Below are 17,235 nucleotides of genomic sequence, written 5' to 3' on the forward strand. Positions count from 1 at the left end.
GCTGCAAAGGCCTCTGAGACGAAGAGAATTAAACTGGGCTGGAGAACACCAGTAACTCAAGACTGAGAAGCCCTTTGAGCCTTTTTAATATATGATTTCCAACGTATTAAGGTACACAGACCACTCCGACTCTGAGTACAGAATACCTGTGCACAGACATTGATCATACTCCTTATTTCCCCAGAGACTCACATATTATAGTCTTTCATGGCACATAGGTTTTTATACTAGAAGTCTTATACTGGAAGGGACTTTGTGATGTGTGGGGGATGTAGGATGAGTGCTCCCTGGTGAATACTTTGAACTTACATCTTCTGCACGGTTGTCTGTAATTGCAGGGGAGTGGCCTCAGTGTCTAAAATAGTGCCATCAAGGCGTGCATTGCTGTTGCCCATTATCTCCAAGTTATTCCGTAAGTGTTTTCTGCTATTTTAAATGTTACCTTAGCTGATTATAAGAATTATCAGGCCAGAATACTGCTTGTCACATTTACCAAAACAAGTCAGGACAATTCTGAAAAATCAGTGCTGCACTAGGATTTAGTGTAGGGGTTTTGTTTGTTTATTTTACCTGTGTTTTTGGCATGTTGACATGAGTCAGGAACGGCTGCAGAACCACTGTGAAATCTTCCCTAGTGTCGTACCTTCCACTCTCCACTAACTCTTTGGTTCTTTCCTTTAAGAGCACAAAAAAAAAAAAAGTCATCATTCTTTCTTTTACGCTCAGCTCACTGGGCCCCTCATTACTGTACATCTCATGCAGGCATTCCCTTTCCTCTGTGCAGAAACCCAGACATGACAGCGATTGCCAGCCTGTGCCAGGCAGAAAATGCAGAGGTCTTTTACAGAGACTCATCCCAGACATCTTTACAGCAAGACAGCCTGTGGATCGTTACCTGACTGACACAGGCAGGCATCATGCTCAGTAATTAGGTTTTCTGTCAAAAAGATGTTCTTCCAGAGCTATTGAAGTGTTTTCAGTTTGGCTGGCAGCCCATGCCCAAAGTTCATTCCAAATTTATCACATTCTTTGACTTAATCTTATCTCCAACAAGATAAGTGATCAAGAAACTGCTGGCACACTGATGCCCTCTACTTTCTATGACTCTTTAACAGATTTTTCCTTATCTGTTTTGTTATTTTAGTGAACCAGAGTTGTAAAGATCTTGAGCTGATTCACATCTCCCTCACAACTGCTTTTTTGTTGTTGTTAAATCACAGCTACAAATATGTCATTAAAACAAGTGCAAACTGCCCTCCAACTCCAAATACTCTCCCCTCTGTGGTCACTTGATTAAGTCCCTTACCACAGACCCTGCTATTATTGCACTGTTTCTCATTCCCAGTGGGGGAAAAAAAAAAAAAAAGGCAAAAGAAACCCACAGTACTGCTAGGAGAGAAGAACAGAAGGATTACACTAAATGTGTAAAAATAAATAAATAAATGCATTAGTCTTACCTGATACCTTTTGTTGAAATTGACCAACTGCTCGACCTCACTGGAATTGTCATCATATTTCAGTACACAAGGGCACGAAAGCCTGCAGGACGAGAACAACATGCTGAGACCAGCTCATCTTTTTCCCTTTCACTAGCTAAAAATCTGCAGGGTTAAAAGCTTCTCTGGGGGGGGATTTTTCTGACAGACTTTTCAATGGTAGGATTAAACATCATCCCCGAGTTTCTGCACAGCCCTGATTCTTGACAAGAAACGTGTTTATTAGGGATAAAATCATGAACACAGGACAAGGGGGAGAAGGAAGGAGTGGCAGAGAGAAACCACGATGTCCCATTCCCAGCTCTTGCAGCACCTGTTGCCTTGCTAAAGGGACTTAGGGTCACCTGTAGCAGTAACAACACAGCAGGAGAGATGCTTGGAGTGAAGCTACCAGTCATGGCAATGGGTGAGGACAGGTGCTTTAAACCCAAGCTGCAGCATGTGGAGGGGGGCAAAGCACCAAACCAGATGCCCAGAGGGAAGCTGGATTCTTCATCCTTGGAGAGACTCAAAACTTGACCCGACACAGCCTGCAGCAACCTGCTCTACCTTTGAAGCTGGCCAGGTTGTGTGCAGATGACACCCTGACTTCTCTTCCAACCTGAGCTATATTAAATTTCTGTGAACTCATGTTGGCCACCTTTATCCCTCCCTGCACACAGGTCCTCTAGCACATGATTTTTTTCTTCTGGCGCTCCCCATTCCTGGGCATGCCTCTTTATCACTTCGTGAACCCCAACGAGATCAAATGACCCCTTTAAAAAATCCTGTAATTTGCTCATAATGAAGCATCCCTGAGTAATACTTCTCATAGAAAATGTGGATATGTATAAAGTCTGTGTCCCTACCTCCAAACTTGTCTGAATAGAGAGCAACTAATAAAACAACACAATTCTACTTCTGCATAACATTTGTATGAGAGGTAAAAGAAGCCTAAAATATATTTTCAGAAATATTTTAGTAACATAAGCAAAGCAATGTTATTGGAGATATAATCTCTTTTTAGGTTATTTGTGGCTCTCAGGAAAGACAAGCTTTCAAAGTCGAAAGTCTCTTTTTGTTTTTTCTTCAAATGGGTAACATGGCAGTTGGTATTCCACACAGGGTCATCTTAGTTCCCTGTAAACTTGGCTTGCTGTCAGCTATTAAATTCAGCATGGTGCTTGAAATGATGGGATAAGGTTATAAGTACTCTGAGATAATCCAATCTTAAGAGCTCCACTAACTATCCTTGTCCAATGATTAGGATATCGAGACCCATGTGCACTCTACCACATAACCTTTGTTAAAAAGAAACTGTGACTGGATGCAGAAGCACCTATGCTCTAAATTTAAAAGCTTTTTTTTTTTTTAAACTGATTTCACCATAGAGTCCTTAAATCACACAAAGGGGGGTGCAAGTATGTTTCTCCTCTTCTGACACCTGAAATAATATAGTTCTACCAGCCGTATCAAGCAGCTACAGGTTCCCTTGTGAAGGACGGGGTCCAGGAGGATGAATTCGAAGCAGATGTTTTAGTGAGGCAGCTAGGTACAGGAGGGCCTGTAGTCCTCCTGTGGTTCTGGCCCCCAAGCTAGCCCTTGCACTCCCTGGTGCCTGGTATCTGGCACAAGCTCCTTGACCCAAGCAGCAAGAGGAGCAGTGGCTGCCTACACTCACAGGACAAGGCTGTTCTGCGTGCCTGTCTAGAAAAGCAGCCATTTCTTGCTTTTCTGACATCAAGTAAGCCCTGCCAGGAACAAGCCTAGGGGGACATGCCAGACCCTGCCTGAGTCACCACAAGGTCACTATGGCCCAGACCTGCCACTGCAATGACAGATTGACACTGACCTGGGAGGATTATTCATCCAAAAAGCAACAGGTGGTGTGACTAAACATCCCAGACACCTACTTTAGAGACTAACTAGCAGAGAAACTAGTAACCAGCAAAGAGATTACAGAAATCAGAAACTACAGAAGCAAGAAGGAGAGTTTTAAGATTTCATAAAGGTAATTCTGCAGATAAAACTAGATTAATGTAGGCAACTTAAACAAACAACAAACTATCCTACTCTTTTTTTCTATCTTTGCCCACAGATTGCACAGCTGAGTTTTCTGCTCAGGCTTGAACTCCCTTGCAGCATAAATCATTAAAATGGCAGCTCCATAAAAAGTGGTTACAGTGGGGCTCAAATACAGAAAAAGGTGGAGGTATTTCTAAATGCCAGGTTGAAATTAACGTGTAGGTACATGTGCATATACAGACAAAATAGTAACACATTTTTCCCTTTAAGAAAAGTTTCCCAAGGCGACCTTCCAGCCCTCTGTGAGCAACAGTGAGAGCTGTAAAATAAATCATCTTCAAACCTCATGATAATCCTTGGGCAGCTGACGTTTTTCTCTGCGTACAACTCGCGCAGGCTTGTTATGGAAAGCACTGTCACCAGATTCACAAATGTCCGTGGAACCTGCCGAGAGAATAAGCAAACCCATAGCCGACGTCTGGAGCACAGAGTGCCACCTCTGCCCTTACACAGCCGCAGCAGACCTCGGGTAGCAGCCTGATGATTCAGGCAGCTTGCATTATTTATAACAGAGGTGCGAAAAGTTCCTTCTCAATAATTAATCCCCTCATGGACAATACCCAGTTACAGCCCCTACCTGCACTGGCTATTTTTATTTTAAATATTGATGCCTGGTCACTCGAAAATGACGACTTTGAAAAGGTCTAAACAAGTTGTGACAGATTCCAGCATGGCTCAGATAGCTGCTAATTCTTTGAGTAGTCTCACTATCAACCTCACCCTCATCTGCAGCATCAGAACCTCTTTTCACGACCACAGGTATATTTATTTGCAAAATAATCATAGAATCATAGATTATGATTACAATATATGAGCAAAGCACTTTTGACTCATTTAATATCATGTCTGTTCAGATTTGTTATACTTTTTGCATTATTTATCTGCAGCATATCAGCTAGAACTCAGCACATCCTTATTCATTCCGTAAAATATTTCTCCAGCCCTCTCTGCCTCTCACAGGGATTTTATTTTATTTATTTATTTGTTTTGTTTTTATATATATATGCAACAATCTCTGGGCAAGGAACTAAGTTCTCAATCAATAACCAGGGAATGCATTACAAACAGGTCACAATCCCCACTCCCACATACTAGAAGAGTTTGTTTTACCTCTTCATGAAGCATATCCAAAGCTATTTGAATATTATAGGTGAAGTTTTCAGGAGAATAGCGTATCTGTTGAAATAAGAGGGTTGAATTTTATTGTAAATCAGTTTACTCAGGCAGACTCAACTGACTGTCTGGAGTCTCTCACAGCAGTGTTCACATTTCTAATTCTTGGGTCAAGAGTAACAGAGTCTTATGCAGAACTTCTCTGTCTCTGCTTTTCTTCTTTCCTGTAACAGCTGCCTTACTCCCAAGAAAAGATCTAGCAGCCACAGAATAGCAGTGAAGGAGATTCAAATTCAGAGGGCATTATCAGTCATTACAACATCCTCCACCCCATGCTGGTTTAGACCACTCTTAAGAACATGGCTAACACCTCATTAATGGGGACCATCATTGGAAGAGATCAGTTTTTTGTAAAAGTAATATTATTTCTGCTGTATGGAATATTAGCAACATGCCTTGCATGTACTCCTTACCTCCTACAAATAATAACTGGCACAGCTGTGTCCTACACAGAAAAATGTAGGAGAGAAACTTTGTAGTTCTCCAGGAATTAAATCGCTTTACATACTTTCTTAGCATCAGTCTCCCTGTACAGTTTGAGTGGTTTGAATCATCTAATTCAACTGTCTCTATATGACTTCTATTTCTTCACTCGTGGAACTATTCCAGAGTCAGATAAACTTCCTCATTAGAAACATTTCTTTCTTTCTCATTTTAAGCCTTAATTATCCTTGATTTTATTTCAAGCAGAAGTTCCCTGTGAGCCCCACTGGCTTCCTCTACAAAACTGGACAGCTCAGCTCCCTTATTCATTCCCTAAATCAAAGTTCACCAAAAGCATTATGGTTGGCACAATCTGTGGCTATGCAACATAAATGAAGAATCATCCTGATCTTCAGATACCGGCCTATCTCCCAGCCATCCACCCTTGTGTGCAAACACCATTTTGTGTCTGGGCAGGAGCAGAAAGTAATAATGGGTAAATTGCTCCTTCACTGTTTTATAACCATTTTATTGTGCTTCTTTGTTGTTTTTCTGATCTGAAATTAATCATGGAAAACCAAAAGTATGTGCTCTGCTGCTTGTAAGTAGATAAGACAATAACATTTCATCACTATCTGAGAAGTCTGCCACAGTCGTTCACCTCCTCTATAATCACATAGATCAAAGGTTATATATAGCATGCATATATATTCTATACTGTGTTGTACTACATATTATTGCATCAGCACAAGCTGTGGGTAAAACCATTCCCATAGCACTGAAGCTGGTAAGAGAGCACTAAGTGAGATGCTTGTATGACTGTGCACAAGGCAAAGGAAAAAGGGAAAACCTTGACAGTATCTTTTATCTACAGGTGGTAAAGTGATTAGACAGCAGAAAGTTATCTTACTTGACAGCAAAAGAAAGCAGCCACAATTATGTAACTTACAGGTGTTCTAAAGCTATCTCTCTTTTTATCATAACATTAGGGTGAACAAACTAAAGGTCTCAGCATAGCTGCATAGCAGAGCTGCAGAAATGAGACCTGCCTTATTTGTTCTCGTGTGCTCTTGTTCCACCGAGTGCCCTCTCACCCAGTGCAGCGCGCACAGACCCAATGCCCAGGCTGGCCAAGATCACGCTGCAGGCAGCGAGTGACTTACTGGATCCTCACAGAACGCGCAGAGGTCATTTCCTCCTATGAAGAGCGTTACAAGCTTCCAGTCAGTCTGCAAATTTATTCTCTATGCACAAAAAGAGACAGAATGAAAGTTACGAGGAAAAAAAGTCATAATAATAAAGGCTGGGCAACAGACTAAACACAAATTTCACATTTCTCAAGAGACCTCAGGGGACCTGTACTTCTCTGTCGCTTCACAAAAAAATGAATTTGTAGTCATGGCTTGACGTACAAACTACTATGATCTAAATAAGGTTTCTAGTATCAGTAATACTATCCAAAATTACTGGCTTCTGAAAAGTATTGCTAAAAAAATCCATCTGTACATATTTTTTTTTTTTTTAAGTAATATCTTGTGTATGCACTGACTGACTCCTCCTGCAGCTCTGGGAATACATCTTCATTGCAAAAATGATAGTATGTGTTTTACTGTGTCATAAATAATGCAGTTATACTGCTGGAAAACCCTGAAGGGCAACATATTTCAGTCTTGCTGTGAGAGAAACTACATAGAATAGAGGGACATTATTGACTACTTAGCAACACTGGTTAAAAAAAAAAAACTAGTATTTTTTCTCTGAAAGCATTTTGCAAAGCAATAACCAATGCAAGGTAATTATGCTACAGTAAGCATATACCTTCTTAGCTTTGAGGAAAGGTTTAGATATGATTAGTACCATGTAGCTTATGTTGTTCTCGATACCTTGACACTTTTCAGTGCAAAACACCACTAAGAAAAGCAGCAATAGTACATCAGCCTCAAGTGGTTTGAAAGTATCTGTCTTCAAAGGCAGAAGGCAACATATCCCAGCTGATAAACACACTGTTCAGTAGTTTGGTCTCAAAATGTATTTATCCAAATTAAAAGAATGAGGGGAATAATTTCCTCCTGAGCTATACAGGTGTTTTAAAAAAAGAGCTCTTAAATCAAAGATGTGTTACCACTAACGTGAACATTCTTTCTAGCTAATTCATTAAATAAAAGGTTTTTGCATTCATTTCTTTTGTGTGATGTTTCCAAGCCAATAAATATGACAGAGTACTGTTTAGAGGCCTCGACAAATACTGGTTTGAATGAAAACTATCCAAACACTTCATTGTTAGCTGCTACCCCTTTTAATCTCATTCCAGATACAGCCTGAGTGAATTGTTGTTTACAAGTGCACAAAAAGGAAGGTATATGTAAATATTTTTACCAATATGTATTCACCAGAATATTTATACTAGACACGTACGCACAGTTACCTTGAGGGCTTCTTGGCTGCTTTCCAAATGCACAATTGGAAAACCAAAATAATATCACGTAACCTAGGTCACTGATTGCATAGCAAATTTGTCAAAATACAAATAGCAAACATTCAAAGCAGTAGTTACGTGAAAAATATGCAAGTAATCCTCAGCCTAATATGTGTTTTATAGACCATTATTCAAATAATTCCTAACAACAAATGTGGTAAGGCAAAAGCTAGCTGGTTACCAACTCAGAAAAGGGACTAAATAGTTTTTAAAGAAAAATAAGTTTTTCCACATGTTCACTCCATATGATTTGCCACTTGTAGAGGTTGCCCTCAACAACCAGCACGTATCTTCATGGCTGGCAAAAATGTGTGCTTACAAAGTAATTAATAGCATCATGGCAAAATCCTATCAGAGAAAAAGTTCTGTCATATTGCAGGGTGTTGTAGGTTGGGAGGAAAGGCAACTGCACTGAAATTACCAGCCAGTTGTGGTAAAAATGACAGGAAGATTACAGTTATCTGGGTTTGATAACAAGAAACCTACCCTGGTTTTAGCTAGGGTAAAGTTAACTTGCTTCCTCGTAGCTGATGTGGTGCTGTGCTTTATATTTAGAATGAGAATAAAGTTGATACTACACCGATGTTTTAGCTGTTGCAGAGTGGTGCCTGCACAGAGTTGAAGATTTTTCTTCTCCTTGTGCTGCCCTGCCAGCCGGCAGGCTGGGGGTGCACCAGGAGCTGGGAGGGGATACAGCCAGGACAGCTGGCCCCAGCCGACCAAAGGATGTCCCACACCATGTGGGGTTGTGCCCAGCAATAAAACCTGGGGGAGTTGGCTGGGGGGGACTGTAATTGTTCACGGCTTGGCTGGTCATCAGTCAGTGGGTGGTAAGAATCACATTGTGCACTCGCTTTATTTTTCTTGTTGTGGTGTTTTCTTCTCTCCCCCTCCCCCTTTTTCTTAGCTCCTTCTTATTAAGCTATCCTTATCTCAAGCCACAAGTTATTGCACTTTTAATTCTTTCCCCGATCCCACCACGGATGGGTGCAGTGAACAAACAGCTGTGTGGTGTTAGGCCACCTGCAGGGTTAAACCACAGCAGTCCTAGCACGTGCTGGTACAAATTCAGTTAAGACAAAACTATAGATGATTTTGTACCAACTCACACTTGGCACTAAGGAATGCTACACTGTACACTGTTGTACACATAGCTTTATGTCTGCCATCAGCTGTTGGTCTGTTGTGCTGTTAGAAACAAATGATGCCACATAATTTCATTCTTCTAAAGATATCAATAATGTGTTAAACTCACAGTATCATTCTTCATTCGATCCACCAGTCTTCTAACCTGTGCAGGAACATCCCTAAAAATTAATAAGAAAATTAATTCTATATAGATATCAAGGTAAGGAGGAAAGCCAATGAATTGGCATCCCTAACTAAAAAAGGAAAAAACTGGGAAGCTCCATTTTTTATTATATGCAGGATGAGAGGTATGATTACTCAAAAAGGCTATATTTTGAGACAATGATGAGGAAAAAAAGTGAGAAAACAGCATACAAGAGGCACTTGACCTCTTTGCAAATGCTGCAGTTACGCTTTTATAAACTGTATAGAAAATAACTGCACTACCACAAAACAAATGCACTGTGCTCATTCCCAATATCAGACAGATGCTATTAATACACACATCACTGAAGTATCCATGCATGTGTCAATGTTATTGCATGGCCTCAAGCCACTGATGCATGTTTTATAAGAAGTGTTCCCAAGAGGAAAAAAAATATTATATGAATTTCACTGAAGACTGAGCATAGCGGTCTCTAGTTAATTCCCAAATCCGCCACAGACTGGTCGTAAGCAATTCGTAATTTTCTTCTGGTTTCTCTACATGAAATTGTGGTCCTACCAACAAGAGGGTTTGAATATACCTCTTATAAAACGGGAATATTCACAACAGGGATATGAAGCTTTCTGATTGGTGCCTGTAAAGTGCTTTGGTCTTCTTGGTTGAAAATATTTGAGAAGCTTTGCCTTTGCTGATGATTTATTTGATGGAGATAAGAAAAACTTTAAAGACTCCATCGCATTTCTCAGCCTTCCTACTATAGATGGGCTAAAGAATTACATTTGGGTTTGCCTATCAGCTTTATCTGCACTCTTGTCAACTCCACAGTTTGCACTTTTTTTTTTTTTTTTTAAGTTAAAATTGAGTTTTATAGGAAAACTAATTTTCTGTTAGAAATAAAAGTTTTCCTCTTACTCTGCCTTATCCCCTGCCACTGCTTGGTTGAGTGCAGCATTTTCTGTAGTCTCCCTTCCAGTGCCAGTGGAATACCCAATCAGGGATGGGTTGAACTCACGAAGAATATCTGCAGAAAAAGAGAGCACCCTGAAATGTTGCTTACTTAGCAGGTAACAAGTGGGGTTATAAAGATTAGATCTTAGTAAAAGAGCATTTAAATGCTTTAAGAGAGACCTACCAAAAACTTAACCTCTAAGCATAGTAAATGCGTAAATATTACCTTGCCTTCAGATTTCTGAATTTCAAGCATTCAGATATCATAGAATCATGGAGTGGTTTGGGTTGGAAGGGACCTTAAAGACCATCTAATTCCAACCCCCCTACCATGGGCAGGGACACCTCCCACCAGATCAGGTTGACCAAAGCCCCATCCAGCCTGGCCTTGAGCACCTCCTCCATGCATCATGACCTAATACAATCACATGGGCTAGCTTTGCCTTTTTGCCTGGTAATTGAGGCTGAGTATGCTCAGGCAGGAGATACATGCCATTACATTAACTGGAGATGGGTAGGAATCAAATCCTTTAGCCTGATCTCCCCGGATGTGTTAACCCCAAAGACGTAGATACCGCTGTAGATCTTAGATTGCAAAGCAGCCTTACAAACTGTTTAATTCATCTATCCCCAACACATTTTAGACAGAATTATAACCAACAGAATACAGAAACAACCAAACCCCTGGGAATTACAAAATACACGGTTAAGTCATGCACAACAAATTACAGTCTGGCTGTTACACAACTTCTGCTCAGCACTGGACATTGAATACAAAGTGATCCATTCTGCCATGTTACAAATTGTAAAGTCTGTCTTCACTGCTTTTTCTTTTTTTTTTTTTTATTTTATTTATAACAGGAGCTTTAATAAACAACTCTAGATATTTATCAGGTTTACAGAAAAAAAATCACTTACTTGCTAGTGTTGTGACCGTGCTTATGTTTTCATTTCCTCCAACACTTTAAAAAAAAAAAAAAGAAAAAAATGTTCCAAAATACGATGGCCTTCTTAAGGTAGTGGACTAAGTAAGAGAGCTCCCCCTTATGAGTTTTCTACAGATGTACACAGCACGTTCTCTGGTGGTTGTTTGTATGAAGTCAAAGCAAGCTCTTTGTGTGCATACCAAAAGGGTTGCAAATTAGAGACTACCATAATCATAATTATATTAATAGCCCTGTACACTAACTGCCCTTTCAGTCTTCACATCTTGTGGCATATGTTAAAACATTGCTGACAGAAATAATAGTTTTAAAAAGCTACCATTTAGCTATTGTTGTCCCTATTAAAATATTTATTACTTCCATTTCTAGTTAACAAACCCTTTGTATCCATAAAAACAAGTTGTAAAAGTAGATATTTCAAAGAGATAAGTACACTAAATACTTTTCCTACCTCCCAACTCCCCACCCCAATCTCACTTAGCTGGAAGAATACTACTAGACTGGTAAAATTCACCATCTTGTGCACTCTTTACCCTTCCTTACACTATAGGGGAAGCTTGTACTCTTTTTCCAAAAACATCAATAGAATATTATTAAAGATCAAAATCTTAAAAGTTGTACTTACAACTCATCTCTAGTACCCCTTTAATTTGGAACAGAATATTTTGAGGTGTTCTAGCACCTCTTCAAACCTCTATAGAGCTTCAGTTTCTCAAATGAGTAAGAAACGATGAGCAGAAAATCAGCCTGACAGGCCTGGTGTTAAGTCATACACTTGCAAATTAGTAAGTGAACATGATTACCTTTCTTCAGAATAGCTTTTGGACCTGTCTACTAAAGTGCTGCATAAGTAAGATTCTGTACCAGTTGATAAGCTGTTCTGAGTGATGTAAGCAATATTGAGAAAGGGTCAAAGAAATAGAGACTATGCATGAAATAGTAGCAGGAAAAAGATCACATTCTGCCTTTTTTTAGACCACTGATTTTAACTGAGACAAACAGGTCACATAGGCTATAATGGGGAAGAGCAGACAAACAGTAGAAATAGCAGAGACAAACACAGAACGCCTAAGTGGTGCAATGAGCTCCAGAAGCCCCCTTTGCAATTGTTGCAACAATGAGAGGAGAAAGGGGCCATCTTGATGAGGACCCCATTTCATCTATGTATACAGGCTTATGCCAGCCACACTGCATTGTACTCTAGGTACCTGCTAGTTTGAATATTGTATTTGACATGAGTAAAAACACAACCATCTGTCTCCATGTAAAACTGTAGTCAAATTTGCTCTCCACTAGTCTCCGTTTGTTACCTAAAATCAGGTATACATATCATAACTCCAAGAAAAGGGGTTCCCTCCCATTGGTGGGAATTCTTGGGACTCACCTCCAAGAAATACCTCGGTACTGAGTCAGGACATCCAGAACGTCATGGGGTTTGGATGCTGCCCCATTACCTGCCTGGAAGCAGAGAAGTGGAGTTCACCTTCAGAAAATAAGAACTGCTACGGTAACTAGTTCTTTGACTGACCCTAGTGAAAGTAATTAAAGGGGATGTTAACGAGTCAAGCTACATCATCTTCCCAAAATATAACAGATCTTTGTTCTCAAGAGAATCAAGGGCTAAGGGTATTTCAACTCTGCTCCAGTGAATTACCCTCCTCTGTCAAATTTTTGATTAGAAGAAGTGAGGCAAAGTTGGTTGAGTGTGTTCAAAATGTTCATATAACTCTAAATTTGCATAAGGAATAAATAAGATAGCAATGGTCTTGAATTATTAATTTATTGTAATGTTTGTCACATTAAAACTTGGTACAGTGATTTTGTCTTCCTTCTCCCAGTTTCCCCAGGAAAAGGGATTACAAGAGTTTAATGTAGTAATTACTACAGAAATAAGAAGCTTGAATTATGATCTGTGCAATGAAGCTGTTATCAATGATTGGAGAATCACCGTCAGTCTAGGAGTAAACCTTTCATGTAGTTATAGGAATGATGCTAAAAGATTCTTTATGTAAGTTATTTATTACACCTCATGATCTACCATAATTTTACTCAAATATTTAGTCAGTGTAGGTGGACATGGCTTTATAGACTTCGGTATTAGCATACATATACACATTAGCTGAAGATTTTTTTTCTTTCTATTTATGCTGCTTACTAATGGTTTTGAAGGCCAACACCTTGAGAGCTGTGTAGAGTCAATAAGGAAAAGCATGCTACAAGTCCACTCCAGTAAGGTGTTTTTGCTGCTGTACAATCTAATCTTACAGTTCTTTCTTGTTCAGCACTCTTGTGGAATTTAAATGGGAACCATGCACACATTTGACCCATGGTCTGATTGCCAGTCAGTCAAGGAAGTATGGAAAAGAGTATGCAAAAACTGTTTGGCCCAATAGGGCATAATTATATGCATTCTCTCTTGGATTAAAATTCAGAAGTGCTCTTTCATTGCTTGTTTTAATGCTGGTTATCCAATGATCTTTACTTACTGTGAGTGAATCTCCCAGGGCAGCAATCACCTGAATATCTGCTGGTCTCAAGTTATGAACTGATAAAATAAAAGCAGCATTAGGGAAGGAGGAAATAAAGAAAACTTCAAATTGTGATGGTTATCAGAACTTGTCTTTAGGATGAGCATAAAGCATTACAAAGACAGTATTTTAATACACGATGACATCGGCTCAGAATGACACTGACAGTCATCCAAAGAATTCTTGGTACCTTAGTTTTACATTAGCTACACTGACAAGGGAGGCAGTAAGGTATCAGTCTTACATCTGTGTTGACTCAAGTTCCCTCTAACTGGTGGGAACCACTGAAAGGCAGGCACAGCACCAGTACCAGCACAGGGCTGTGATTTTATCATCATAGCTTCTGAGAGAAGACAAAACACACCTGGTACAGGAGTCTATGTGGCTCTCTGCACTGACAACTTCCTGGCTTTTCCATTGTCATTTCTTTGCTTGCACGTGGAAGGTGCAGTTGCATAAGCTTTCACTGTCCCTAAGGGAAAACTTGCATCTTGCTATACAACTATTTATGTTGATCCAGAGGATTTTTAAATCACAGTCTATAGAATGCACTGCTTCAAAGAAAAATGTACCTTTTCTAACTAAAAACAGTTCCCGCTCCCCTTCTACCATCAAGTGAAGTGGCTCTACAATAAAATTGCATAAAACCATACCTGAAACTGGAACTGTATCAGAGGGACTCTGGTTGAAACAAGGAACATTTGTTCCATAACTCCTCTCCTAGGAAGAGACAGTGAAAGACTTTACATCAGACTCATCGTGCTCTGGTCATGATGAACCATTTATGTCTCAGAGCATTATGTTAAGGAACTTCCTCCACATACTTTGTGCATATCCACCCAGCTCAGCCTTTCCTCAAACCATGCCAAAAACCACCCTCTGAAGGCAGACAAGCTCGGACTGCTCACAAATTGCATGGGCACGTCAACGCAGCACTGCTCTTGCGTACTATTAGGGCCACTTATTTCATACTCTGCACCATGCTACGTTTAGCTAAGCAACTGTTTGTGCATCCATACTCTGATCTAAGTGAGCTCGCATTCTTTTGTGAAAGTCTGCTTGAACATCACCAGAATACCCCAACATTAAACCATACCTTCGCCAGCAGGCCACAAGCCTGCCTTCTAGAAGTGTGGCCCTACAACATGATGGCCATGCCGTTGGACGGCGCTGTAGGCCTACAGTGAGTGCTATGGCTGGGCAGTACCAGGCCTGCAGTACCCATCCAGATGGGTAGTGTTACTTCAGCTCTCCCATCTCTTCTGCTGACAGAAACACCCCCACAGTTTACTGTTAGTGAAGGATGACCGTTGGTACACCAGAGTAAACAGTGGCACATGACCCAAGGACATGCATTTGCTCCGTATCTCTCTAGAGCACTCCTCAAGGACGCTAACGTGGCTATGGAAATGGCATTTGTCTTGCCCTACTGTTCACATTTATCTCCCCCCCACACACACACCTTTTCTTCTCTTCCCCTACACCGTAACTATTTCTAAAATCAGATTGGTAGGTATTGTATGCCCCTTGCAGAGGTCTATGCGCCATTAGTAACTAGCAAACAGATGGAGTTGCATTAAAACGAGAGGAGGGATATGCATTACTATTCCAATGACATATAGTCCACTTTAAGTGCAGATGTAGTCCAGACACTGTGTTTTGAAGCATGAAGATGAACACTATGCCTTCCCTTTGTAGCTGTTTAGGAGTACCAAGTTCTGCTCAGAATCAGAGGACTATGACTAAAATATCATGTCTGTTTATTTCTGCACAGCTATTCTGCAACTATCTCAGAAAACAAAATAAAACAAAACAAAAAACACTTGTTTCTTTAGTTTTGCTACAGGGTAAACTAGACAAAATTGAACCCACACAGTAGCGTCACACCAATCTGATCTAGTTTCTTCCTCAGTAAAATTAAAGGGCCCCATTTCCACTGTCTTCTTATCCCAAGGAACTTAATATTGTTATCCATTTAAAAAACATTCTTAACAGTGAATACAAGACTTAATATAGGTTGGCTGAAGACCTCTACCCTGAGTTATACTCTACAAAATCCATCAAGGATAAAATGTGCTATTAAGTGTCTGACCGACTATTTAGTCAAGCATAGAAGCAGAGCTTTTTATTCAGTTTTCCCAGGTAACGTTGTTTAATTAGGCTCCAACACAATTCCACCCACTTGCCCCACTCCCTGGAACACATTTAGTCCATTTGCTGTAAACAGTTTTACTGTACCTGAGATCTTTCTTTGATGTTTGATGTCTCTGGGGTAGATGAGTAATTACTATTTTTGTACGTGAAGAAATATGGATTTTCCTGCAGAAGTAAGAGCATTATTTTTATTATTGTTATTTTAAAACCAACAGTAGTGAAAACAGTCAGCTGATGTTACCTTCTTCTGGATATGTTTTCCATGAGAGGAAAATCTATACAATATTTATTTTTGAATGAAATTGTACTGGTGGAAGTAAGCCAGGTTAGACCTGAAAATTAAGCCCTGAAATGCCCTAGGCACAGCACTGCCTCTTGCATCAAACCTAACATCAGACAAAACAGATAATTCAATGTCTTTGATGCTTTAATTGCTGTTCAGTGAAGCTTTTTGATGCCAGTAATGTTTTATCACTATTAAATTATTGAAGTCAGTGCTTAAATGAAAAAACATTCAAGAACCTGTTCTTTGAACCTCAGAGATGTTCAGACCTTGAAGACACTACTGGGTTATTGACAGTTTCATGTACTAACATAGTTAAATCTGACAGAAGACAGAGTCAAGTCACAGAAAAGTCAAAGGATGAAAAATGTATGGATTAAATTTTATTGTTGACACAGTTTTTAATATTGATAATGCTTTACTCGTTATTCACAATTTATTATTATTTTTATTCAAAAGTCAGCTAATCTGAATTATCTGACACAGCAATGTGATTTAACCAAACTTTGTCAAGAGCTCTAGCTTTCAGAGTTTCATCATAATAGAACAAAGACTCTGTGTCAATGAGTTTTAGGAATGTTAAATTTTTAGCAGTGCAGTATCTTTGGGAAGTGCGTGTTTCTAAGAAATTCAGAAGATGACAACAATATTTGAAAGCTTGGAAATTCTGCAAAGAGTAAATAAAAATCTCATAGTAATAAGGAAATCCTTTTACCTGAGATGGACACTGGATCTGAAGCATTTCTGTGAAATCATAAGGCTTCTTCTGCCCAACTGGCTCCATCTGGAAAGGGACAGAACACAGGACTTGTACTCGTGCTGTGCAGGGGCAGGATGGGAGAGCAGCAGTAACTCAAAGGCTCCAGCGTCTCGCGTTTTCCATCACATTAATACATATTAAAAACTTGCTTTGCTTATGATTAATCTACATGCAACATACCGTACGCATACCTACAAAATCTAGGATCGGAAAACAAGGCCTCTCTCATGATCAGACTGTCATTCCATCATCATTAAAGCAACCATCCACACATTAACTCTGCTCTTGGGAATGCTGGCCAGCAGGCATTGATCTCATACCACAGCATTTGATTGCTTGCATTCGGGTTGCTTTTTATCAGCTCAACTGCAATAACTGTGGACATGCTCTAGGAAAAGTATAGCTCCAACCACCTTCATGATTCATTCTCTCCTTTTACAAAATGCAGTTCTTACCTTGCTGTGACTAACAAGTCACTGTTACTTTCCAGCTGGGCTGGGTATGCGAAGGCAAAGCGCGAGTTATCACAGATCCACTACTACGTAACAACTTTTTGCAGCATCCTGTCCATCCACACAAGCCTCAACTACTTTTTTTTTTTTTTTTTTTGTCTGCTCCCAGGCTGTGAAAGCCATGCTCACTAACATTTGAAAAAGGCATGCTTGGGAAACCTTTCTTCAGCTTTCTACAGT

At 39.9% G+C, this 17,235-nt stretch overlaps 1 protein-coding gene across 5 annotated transcripts in view; it reads right to left on the bottom strand.

The window, feature by feature from the left end:
- The window catches only part of PLB1 (phospholipase B1), an 85,274-nt gene that overhangs the window by 40,320 nt on the left and 27,719 nt on the right, over positions 1-17,235 (bottom strand). For all 5 annotated transcript variants that reach the window (XM_013171069.3, XM_066993817.1, XM_013171072.3 and 2 more), the window contains 13 exons: positions 16,499-16,567; positions 15,585-15,665; positions 14,000-14,066; positions 13,305-13,363; positions 12,203-12,276; positions 10,793-10,836; positions 9,839-9,947; positions 8,888-8,939; positions 6,320-6,400; positions 4,671-4,736; positions 3,844-3,944; positions 1,458-1,539; positions 571-675 (listed from right to left, as the gene is read on the bottom strand). In XM_013171069.3, coding sequence (XP_013026523.2) covers positions 571-675; positions 1,458-1,539; positions 3,844-3,944; positions 4,671-4,736; positions 6,320-6,400; positions 8,888-8,939; positions 9,839-9,947; positions 10,793-10,836; positions 12,203-12,276; positions 13,305-13,363; positions 14,000-14,066; positions 15,585-15,665; positions 16,499-16,567 — 990 coding nt within the window. The remainder of the gene's footprint in view (positions 1-570; positions 676-1,457; positions 1,540-3,843; positions 3,945-4,670; positions 4,737-6,319; positions 6,401-8,887; positions 8,940-9,838; positions 9,948-10,792; positions 10,837-12,202; positions 12,277-13,304; positions 13,364-13,999; positions 14,067-15,584; positions 15,666-16,498; positions 16,568-17,235) is intronic.

This window comes from Anser cygnoides, chromosome 3, assembly GCF_040182565.1.
Source record: "Anser cygnoides isolate HZ-2024a breed goose chromosome 3, Taihu_goose_T2T_genome, whole genome shotgun sequence".
Taxonomy (NCBI): Eukaryota; Metazoa; Chordata; class Aves; order Anseriformes; family Anatidae; genus Anser; species Anser cygnoides.